The sequence below is a fragment of the Medicago truncatula genome, chromosome 7 (genome assembly GCF_003473485.1).
Source record: "Medicago truncatula cultivar Jemalong A17 chromosome 7, MtrunA17r5.0-ANR, whole genome shotgun sequence".
Taxonomy (NCBI): domain Eukaryota; kingdom Viridiplantae; phylum Streptophyta; class Magnoliopsida; order Fabales; family Fabaceae; genus Medicago; species Medicago truncatula.
In genome coordinates this window covers 52,414,950-52,425,392 of record NC_053048.1, presented here as the reverse complement: position 1 = coordinate 52,425,392, position 10,443 = coordinate 52,414,950, and the positions used below count along the sequence as shown (strand labels likewise).

Below are 10,443 nucleotides of genomic sequence, written 5' to 3'. Positions count from 1 at the left end.
AAAATTGAAATAGGAGAAATTGCTACATCACACTTGAAAATATTTGTTGAAACATAAAAAGATGCTGAGTTGGATTCTTAAACTGACACGTGTAATTGTCGGCTACATTCACAACATTTGATGGTCCACCAAATTACATAGGAGAAACAAAAAGAAAAAGAAATGTTAAATTGGCACAACAGCTGAGGAAGTCTAATTGAGTTTTTTTTTCATAAGCATAGCATAGATCTCTCAATTAAATTTGTTTATATATAAGGCCTTAAGGTGGCGGCTTGTTATGTCATCTAGCTCACAATCACAATGGGAAAAACAAATAGTTCAAATTCTTCTTCATCTATTAGCAGTAACAGCAACCATAATCTTTATATTTCTACTGCATCCTCTCTTACACATCAACTTCCCACAGATCTTAGTCTTGGACTCACCATTTCTCCCACTCAACATTTTCATGTTGGCTCATCAATTTCAAGGTTAATTTCTATATATATATATATATTCACCATTCATATATCATTAATTATTTTATGTTGATTTCTTTTGTCATTCTTTTATATTAGGGGGCAATGGCAACAAAACTATGACTACAATAGCTTGTATGTGAAGGTGTACATGGAAGGAATTCCAATTGGTAGAAAACTGAATATACTTGCTCATCAAAGTTACCATGAGTTAGTTAAGACTCTTGAGCACATGTTTGACACTACCATTCTATGTAAGATCCTATTCTTATTAATGTCTTGTAAATTTTATGATGTTTTTGTTTACTTATTGAGTACTATTTGGAACAGGGGGGAATGAGATGGATGGAGTGCAACCAGAAAGATGTCATGTGTTAACTTATGAAGATGAAGAAGGGGATTTGGTCATGGTTGGAGATGTTCCTTGGGAGTAAGTTAGTTTTTGAAGAACACAACAAGACATTATGTATGTGTATTAATGTGTTTGTGTTTTTTTTTTTTTTTTTTTAATGTGTAGGATGTTTTTATCGACTGTTAAGAGATTGAAGATCACAAGGGTAGACACATTTGGGTGTTAAAAATGTATATGACAACAAATGTGCTTGATTTCAAATTTTGTTCTGTAGCTAGAGTGAGACTCAATAGAGTGTGATTGTTATGTGATCATGTAATGTAGAAAAATCTTACTCTAGTTAATTAGTGGAGTATGCGGAAAAACATAGATGTAAATGCATAGCTCTCACTTTGTTTTTTAATTTCTAAGAAGCAAATGGAAAAGAATAGTATTGTACATGCTCTATTCATCAAGCCCACCAGTGACTTCACTTTCGTTTGAATTACTGTGTTCTAAGATTAAGTTTATTTAAATATTTTCTCAAAAAATCATTTATGTAAAATATATTTTCAGACCAACTGATTCTTTGAAATTCCAATGTAACGAACAATCTATAAAATAAAAAATAAAAATTGTTATAAGTTCACCAGTAAACTACCAAAATAGTCCATTGACTTTGTGATGAGCTTTCAAAATTATGAGAATAATGGATATTTCAAATCGGCCATTAACATTGCAAGATGTCTCATATTTGAGTAAGAATCTTCTCTATTGTTTAAACAGAGATAAACACAAAATAAATAGTGGATCTTACAACTAAGTGAGTCCCAAATTATTAATTATTTTAAATTTTTTTTCTCTTCTAATTTTATCTATGTCTTTGTTTATCCAAATTGAAAAAATTGAGAGAATCATAAATGATGATGATTCTGACTCCTCATATTCATACTTCTATTATCTCCCTCGTGACTAAATCTCGTGTTACTTCATGACATGTTTAATATACTGAAAGTGTAAATTCAAATCGGAAGTCCTACCCACTAAACTGGTCATTGATTTTATATATACTAAAAGTGTAATTTTTTACATATACGTTCAATCAAATAACACAATCTAGATATTTTAGATACTAATCTAGTTCTCTAAAAAAAATAAAAAGATACTAATCTAGTAAAATGACATATGGTGTGATTTAATTTGAAGCACGGCCCGTGCTAGGCTTGGCATGGCCGTGCCACCCTCCAGAACCACTTTTGCTGCTTTTGCTTAGATTTTAAGCTACTCTGTTTTAGTTTACTTGTGGAACATTCTAGTGATTGCTTAAATTTTAAGTCGAATGTAAACTATAAATAGAGTAGCTAGCCATCACAAATATTCATCTTTTCTTGGAATTCAATATGTGACAATTGTCTTTCTAATAAAAGTTCTTTTTACTTTCTTGTTATTTATTTTTATGCTTTCTCTCTTCTTCTCCTTGTCTACGATGAACATTAGTGAGTAGACTTCTTCTTGTCTTGAGATTGTTGGATAAGTCTAAATGACATAATCCTAATCAAACCAAGCTCTAAGCCTTAATCTTATGTAACCCTAATTTCTTATCTAAATTCACCGCTTTAACATAGATCAACCATTATCAAAATGTGGAAACGAAAGTGGAGGGTTTGATAATTGTTTATCCATCATCTCAAATATCAATTCATAAAACGAAAGTGGAGCTTTGATATTCGAACAAGTGAATTTAGACAAGGGTTTCAAAGGCAGCGAAATAGTCTTTGAAATCTTTGAGACATATAGTTTCGATCTTCAAGGGAACTAATAATGATCAAGTCAGCGAAATAGGCTTGGTTGTTAGAGGAACCAAAATCTAATAGTAATCAAGTCAGCGAAATAGGTTTGGTTGCTAGAGGAACAAAAGAGAAACTGTCTTGAGAAATTAGGTCTAACATAAAGTTATAAGCTTATAGTTTGGTTTGTGAAGGACTTGTCATTTAGATGAACCAATAATCTCAAGGCTTTTATCTTTTCTTTTATTATTTGCTTTTAATCAAAAACCCAAACTTTTCTACCTTATAAATCTTTAGTCTAATCATTATCTAAAGTTAATTGAATTCATAACTCACTGACGGAACGATACTCTATTTTACTACTTCGATAGAACCGTGCATGTATTTTGTCAATTTCGCACAACAAGTCTACATTTATCCACTGTCAGGTCATACGAAAGATTAAAAGTGAAGAAATTTGAAATAACAGACTAATATGCATTAAATCGAAAGATATTCTAAAACTAAAATTTAAGATAAAAAATTAAACAAATGATACCCAAAAACTAATAAAAATAAATTATTATAATGTTGCGACTTCTATGGGAACCTACGTTGGGATGTCTCATCATATTAGTCAAAGAGCAACAACATGTGAGATCGACATCACTTCTTCAACCAAAGTCCTAAAGCATTAGGTATATGGATAATCTCCCTCATATGTTTCTCAACATCTCCTCTTACATCAAATGTCAAATTTTAACTCACAATTGACACATTAACATTTCTCCATTAAGTATGAGACTCTCCGTATCTGTGAACAAGATCATTGGCTCAACACTCCAATAACGAGTATTTAACAAAGGGAGTGTTAAAATATCAAAAACATATATATTCCCATACTTTAAATTGTGATTTCTCTAGTGTCCAACCACTAAAAACATCAAGATAGATCCAAATACATGGAACAATTCATTTATCATATATATAAGATAAAGATAATGTAGAATGACATCATGTCTGCGTGTAATTCAAACAAGAAGGAATAAAAAAAAAAAACTTTTTATTCATTAATTTTCTAATTATAAATTGCAGCGATTATTGAACTTTTGCCAGAGTAAAAAGAAAAAAGAAAAACCGAAAACATACATAAAGGAATTAAATTATAGTTAGAACCAATTATTGAAAAGATTTCTGATATCCACAATCCAAATTAGGTCCAGTATCCACATTGAACAACTTAGTATATCTTTGAAAAAATCCAATTCGATCATTCACTCTTGCATCATTAGGAATTCCACATTCCAATCCACCATTGACTATATTTGTCACCAATCCAAAACCAGCTGTGCGATTAGCAGCTATGTCAGCTTTTGTTGCCAAATATTTTCCAACCATCACATTGTGACAAGAAGGTATTGGTTTTCTCTCTGTCATCCAAAACCATAGAGCAGTTTTGAAAGCAATCACTGAATTGTTTGATACAATCTCTGGATTCCTCAGCCCATCAAATCCTAAGGCCTTCCCTGCTGGTCCATAGTTATAATTCCTACACAAAAGTTTATGACAATTAGTACAATAACTCAATCAATTAATCACTACTTTTATACATACACAAACACTCTGATTCGATTGATTGAGACGCAAGTAAAATCTTATTATTATTGTTTTAGTTAGAATTTGAACTTGAATTCTCTCGAACAAACTGCTTTTAACTGAAACTCATTAGCTACTTGAATTCAATCGCTTGATTAAGTATAATATGGTTGGATGTGTGAATATTTTGTCTGACATAAATGAGTTTCTCCTTTTTTTTTTTGTTGACAAATAAACTGATATAGTTAGAGAATGATTTAGAGACCAAAAATGTTTAGTCGTTTTTTTTTGCAAATTAGTCTCTAAATCGGCTGAAATCTCATTTTACAATAGATTTTGAAGCTAATTTAGCGACCGGTTATAAATCGGTCACTACAGATACGAAATAATTACAAAATCGGTTTCTAAATAGCAAATTTTCAGAAAACTTATTTCCCAATCCGAGGATCATATGGATTAAAACTCACCGTCAAGAATTTTAACGCTGCTACGTACACTATAGCATATTGAATTTGAGCTCAAAGAATCAATTTTTGGTTTGGATGTGTGGATTTGGACAAAGAACAATTGGGTAATAAACCATATATTAATTTAATCTAATAATCAATAGTTTGCAAGTAGTTAGTGTATACCAAGATAGTTGAATAGGACCTCTTCCTTTGTAAGTTTTGCCTTCAAAGCAAGGCCAATCTTTGTCAGTAGAATCACAGTAGTTACTTTGAGGACTAATTTCTTCTTTGAAGCATAAGCCCCAAGAAAATGGTCCATCAGGTGCAGTGGCCCACCCACCAGTAGTTTCATGTGAAATCTGAGCAAGAAAAGCAGCTATCTCACGCTTTCTTGTGGCCAAACAACCTGTAGTACCAAATTGAGGAAAATATTTGGAAGCTTCAATGAAGGATTGGTAAGGATAAAAGTTTTTGGCTGGACATGCAGTGTCATCTTTGTGTAGGAATATTGTGTCATAAAGGTTTTTACTTATTAGAGAAGAGATTGGTATAATAGGGTAGCCAATAAATGATTCAACTCCTAAAGATGCAGAGGAGGAGGAAAGAGCAATAAAGCAAAATAATAAGGGGGTGAGAAAGGAAAATGTCATTTTCTTTAAAAAGAAGGCACAGTTAAATGTTATTAAGAGTTAGTTTTTGTTAGGAAATTGAGATAAGCAAGAAGGGTTTTATAGACAAATGTGATGAGAGGGAAACATTGGAACAAAACTTGTAATTGTACTAGTATCGCAGAAGTACTAATTTGGTGGATCTGACTCACATGGCATTTAGTGCTTGTCATGGTATTGTAACTAAATTGATTGAACCATTTCTTTCGGAGGGTTTAAATTATTTGTCTTTGTTAATGTTATCTTTACAATATGTGACATTTATTTAAGAGAGAAAGGGGCAAATATTTTGTGAATTATATATTTTTAGGGTAGGTCATTTTGATTTGGTAATGCACATTTAGATGACTTGAATTGGTTCTATTATTACCTCAACATTTATCTTAATATTTATGTGTTTCAAAGAGCGCCGTAAGCAACAATAAACTAATGACCATTAAGAGTTTTACATACTTCAATTACATCAGAAGTTTTAAAGTGTTGGGTTTGAATCGTCGCTTTTATATATCATACATTTAGCTCATTTCTAATCTATGTTTGACTACCACTTATACTTAAAAAGAAAAAAGGAACTATGATTATTTGGCACTCAAATTGAACATGACACCCTCTTGATTATTGAATTGAACATGTAAATGTTGAATCATGGAAATAATTTCTACGGTGGTTAAAGGCTGGTTATTGTCTCTTATATAAATTGTTATTGTCTCTTATTGAACATGTTCTCTAGTTATTGTTTTATATTTTAGGTGCATTCTCCTCTAGTATTGAAAGTATGTATTTAGGTTTCAATAACTCGTGTACTCTTTCTTGCAATTAAAGAAGGTTATTCATCATCGTCAACTTTTCAATATTTTCGTAAATTGACTTACCAACCCACCTTAAGACAAGAAGATTATTCAACTTTCTAACCCATTCACAGGCCTTGTTTGAGGGGTTGACTTAGCCACTTATGTAGGTATCCGCCCCACTTTGATTGTGGATACTAATGTCTATGTCTAGTTTTGTCTTGTGAAGAAAGAGGTAAGTTGTCTAATGGTCGGACCCACTTGTATATATACTAATATATAGTGTGATATGAGAGATACTTATTTAATTAGATACAACTTTAAGTAAAATATGATTGGACACACTCACATAAATATAAAAAATTTAAAGAGAAGAGAATTAAACGATATTGAATGATGTGATTAAATTACTTTTCTTTTATATTTTTTGTGTGCTCGAATTTTTTTTTATTTAAGGTTGTGAATATGTAAGGTTTCCTAATATCACATGTCTTTTAATACACCACTCGTGTCACGATGCATCCCATGATACTTTGATATACCTTGTATAATTATTACTTGTTGAATAATTCTAGTGCAATTAGATATTAGAATCCGCCTGCAGAGCTTTTGGCCATGAGTGCCGTCAATTGAATGGCATGGTCAATACTTGTTAAGATTATAATAAATATAAATATAAAGTGAAGGTAATTAGGTAAACAAGACAAAAACTATTTTTTGAGGCAAAATAAGACAAAAACTAGAGACACGTGAAAAAAATATAATTAATACTCCACTCATTATGTGTGTGTTTAAACAATTCTTCGTTCATTCTCTATGTTTTTAGCTCTAACCAATTAGTAGTTTTTTTTACCAAAATTTGATGCTCGCATAAGCAAGAATACAAATAGAAAGTTTCAAAGTACGAACATTTCGCTTATTTTACGGATTTTGATATAACACATGACTTAGTAACTGATCTACACCGTTTGATCTAAAGTTAACGGCTAAGATCTCACATTATGCGAAATTGTCGAGGTTTGTGCTGTCAATTTAAAACCGTTAGTTCATAGATTGGGCAAAAGTTATTATGCATAAGTTATTTCCTTATGCACCCAGCATAAACACTTTACAAAACCATTAGACTATTATTTTGGTTTCTCATAAAAGACTATCAAAACCATTAAACCATAATTATGGTTTCAATAATAATTTCAGTGTATAACATCTTAATCATTATTTAAAACCATGTAACAATAATAATTTCATTAAAAATCATTACACAATTATCTTGGTTTCACATACAAGACTATCAAAACCATTAAACCATACTTATGGTTTCAGTAATCCATACCCTGAAGTTTGTTTCAATTCAGCAACAACCCTTTCTGCAAATCAAGTGTATCGTATGACGACGATGGAAAATGAAAATTGATGTGGTGTGTTGTTGTTGTTGAGTGTTCCTCATTTGATGTGTTCGTGTCGGTGTCGTCGTGGACACTGGATTGTTATGCAAATGTTGACGGTTACCAAGTTAAGCATATGTATATATTGTTTTGCTAAAAGCTTAATCCGAAAATTAAAGATTTGTGCATATATGTGTTGCCATAACCACATATCAGTAAAGTGAACACGTGAATTGCAGAAATAAATTGGCCATTAATTAATGAAAATACGGTATCGTGCCGGAGAAGATGAAGAAACGAAATTGTGGTTTCGCTTGGGGGTGTATGACAAAATGGGTTGGGGTGTACGAAGCAATTATGTTGGGCTACCGGTTAATGGGTTGGGATTTATGCAGGGTGCATAAGGATGCCTTATGCATGATAACTGCACCCCATAGATTGATGGCCAAGATACGTTACTATGTGAATTTGCTACCGCAGCAAATCCAAATGAATGTTTGCTCATAATATTGACTTTACTAAAAAACGATATTCATTCAAATTGTAGAGAACAATATTAGATACAAACTCAAATTTAACATCGTTAAGATGAAAAGAATGAATTCATCAACAAACGTGCACATCATCCATGTTAATAACATAAAACTGCAAAATGTCTGCAAATAATGTGACAAAATAAGAACTTGGCCGATGGCATGACAGTACTGGAGAGGTTTACAAGTTAGGATCAAAGACAAATAAATGTTATGTTATATCAAGCATATATTGATAAAGTTTTTAGTAATCAATTTTAGTCACCACACACTAAGATGTCGTTAGGAAATGGTTGAAGGTTGTAAACTTGTAATTTGGTTTTGGTGGCTGTATGGTTGCAATTATTTGGATTTGTTAAGTAAGGATGTTTTGGAGTTTTGACTTCGGATAATGTGGTGCAATTACCACATCATGCAGTTTTAATCTCAATCGTTGGATCAACTTATATCACAAGTCAGTGGTTTGAAAAAGTTGTAATCTAGATTGTCTAATATAATTTACAATCTTGTCAGTTAACTCATTTTACCTGCATTGTTAAGTTTGCATTAGTAAGTACACAAGCCTATGTTGGTGGTTACTCAATTCTTCTAAGGTACTATCAAAGGAAAATAATTATCATCATCATTGCCAACATCATTGTCACTATCACTATCGCTGTCATTGTCACTGTGACTATCACTATCATTGTCTTTTTCAAAAATGTCACTAGTAACCTTCAGACAAACTATTTATATGTTTGACAACAATAACTAATTCATATGAAACACACACAGAAAAGTTAAGCTTAAAAAATGTAATGGAGCAAAGACATGATACAAGCTTCAGTTTCAAAAATAAAATATAATTAAGTTCAGAGATTTACACACGCATGCAAATCGCTTCAGAGATTTCACAGGAAATTTGAATAGAATAATAAAAGAAATATCATGAGGTATGTATAGTTGCTAACGGGTTTTTTCACATGCAATTTGGGCTTTTTTCTCCTAGGTGTTTTGGTGGGTTGGGTGCTCCGGGTATATCTGGCACCTTTTGTATTCCGTTGCTTCCCATACCTAGTGCATCTTGTGCGGGTATTGCTTAATAAATTTTGTTGATTAAAAAAAAAAGTTGCTAACCTCTTTTTTAGTGAGTGTCATTGATGCCATCAAGTGAAAACCAATGTTATGTTACAATATAAGAAAAGGGATATAAAAATCAAATTAAGAGCGTTTAACAAAGATATAAAAACACAATATTTACGGAAGCAAGTCTTGCACATTGAGCCTTTGCATTTACTCTATAATTAAATGGTAACTTAATTCAGTCTGCAAATACCAAAAGGTAAGAGGAAAACTATGCGACTCCCAAGTGTTTCTAAGCTGCAGCTGCTGGAATTTTGATTTTCCTTATTTAATTTATGAGTTGATGAAGTTGTTAAAAGAAAATGGATTGGTTAGTCTGGTTCTTTTGCTAGGAAATGAGAAGCTATGTTGAGTAGCTTCTCATAAAAATCGTTTTCAATGTATATTTAAAAAAAAATAAAAAAATTATAATGTTAAATCACTAAAAATGAATATCTATGTTATCTTTTATTTAGGAATCATATTACTCAAAGTAAGGCGTAACATTTTAAACTTCTCTCAATAAAATTAAAAGAAAAAACTTTTCTTAATGCGAAAGAAATGAAAATAACTTGAAATCTTAAGTATAACTTTGAAAGAAATTTTGTTTTACAATCTTGAAATGAACATTGTAAAATAGTACAACTAAAAATAACTTTGAATTTACAAACGTAAAACCACAATCTCTTAAGATTATAGACTCTAGCATGATCCCATCTCGACTCAAAGAAATGAATGATGAGTAACTTTAGTACTTCCAATATGCACTAACATCGGAAAACATCACTCAAACACAGGGAGTGTAAACCTCAATAACATAGATTTTAGATTATAAAAAAAAGTTTGGTTTAATTGATCTGCCGGTCCCTTAACTTATTTGTTTATTTTGATTTGGTCTCATAACTCTTAACTTTTGCAAACACGTCCCTTAACTTATTTCTTTTATTTACTTTGGTCCAATTTTGATAATTTTAATCCCCTAAAAAAAGAGACCGTTGGATTACGAAGGTCTATCAGATTTTATAGTGTATCACTAACACCTAATTTATTTACTTTCTTCTTCTTCTTCCTTCATCTTCATCTACATTCATCCTTCATCATCTATCTCTCAAAAATTCAATTTGACTATCCCCACACTCCATTAATCTACACATAAATCCATCAACTCGTAAACCAAAAGAAGGATCTAAAGAAAATTGAATTGGTTAACCTCACACCAATTGCAAGAGCACGAAAATTAAAGGCACAAGAAATCAAGGGCAGTCCAACCCAGAAATTAAACACAATAGTGGTTTAACCCTCTTTTCATAAAACCCATGAACTTTAACCCATAAAAAGGAGTGGCTTAAATCACATTTTCCCCTCTTA

At 31.6% G+C, this 10,443-nt stretch overlaps 2 protein-coding genes across 2 annotated transcripts; one reads left to right on the top strand and one right to left on the bottom strand.

Moving 5' to 3' along the window:
* Positions 1-219: 219 nt before the first annotated feature.
* On the top strand, positions 220-1,250 carry LOC11433601 (auxin-responsive protein IAA20). Its single transcript, XM_003626030.4, has 4 exons — positions 220-470; positions 558-712; positions 789-888; positions 976-1,250. The coding sequence occupies exons 1-4, from the start codon at positions 301-303 to the stop codon at positions 1,034-1,036; spliced, it is 486 nt and encodes a 161-aa protein (XP_003626078.2). The 5' UTR covers positions 220-300; the 3' UTR covers positions 1,037-1,250.
* Positions 1,251-3,713: 2,463 nt separating this feature from the next.
* LOC11425917 (chitinase 10) lies at positions 3,714-5,426 on the bottom strand. Its single transcript, XM_003626029.4, has 2 exons — positions 4,784-5,426; positions 3,714-4,104 (listed from the first exon to the last, which is right to left on the bottom strand). The coding sequence occupies exons 1-2, from the start codon at positions 5,248-5,250 to the stop codon at positions 3,735-3,737; spliced, it is 837 nt and encodes a 278-aa protein (XP_003626077.1). The 5' UTR covers positions 5,251-5,426; the 3' UTR covers positions 3,714-3,734.
* Positions 5,427-10,443: the final 5,017 nt, after the last annotated feature.

Excerpts from the sequence above, each read along its gene's own strand:
- LOC11433601 (XM_003626030.4), top strand. The coding sequence starts at position 301 with ATGGGAAAAACAAATAGTTCAAATTCTTCTTCATCTATTAGCAGTAAC. Across the intron at positions 471-557 it reads GTTGGCTCATCAATTTCAAG|GGGGCAATGGCAACAAAACT; the intron begins GTTAATTTCTAT and ends CTTTTATATTAG. Across the intron at positions 713-788 it reads GTTTGACACTACCATTCTAT|GGGGGAATGAGATGGATGGA; the intron begins GTAAGATCCTAT and ends TATTTGGAACAG.
- LOC11425917 (XM_003626029.4), bottom strand. The coding sequence starts at position 5,250 with ATGACATTTTCCTTTCTCACCCCCTTATTATTTTGCTTTATTGCTCTT. Across the intron at positions 4,105-4,783 it reads GGTCCTATTCAACTATCTTG|GAATTATAACTATGGACCAG; the intron begins GTATACACTAAC and ends ACTTTTGTGTAG.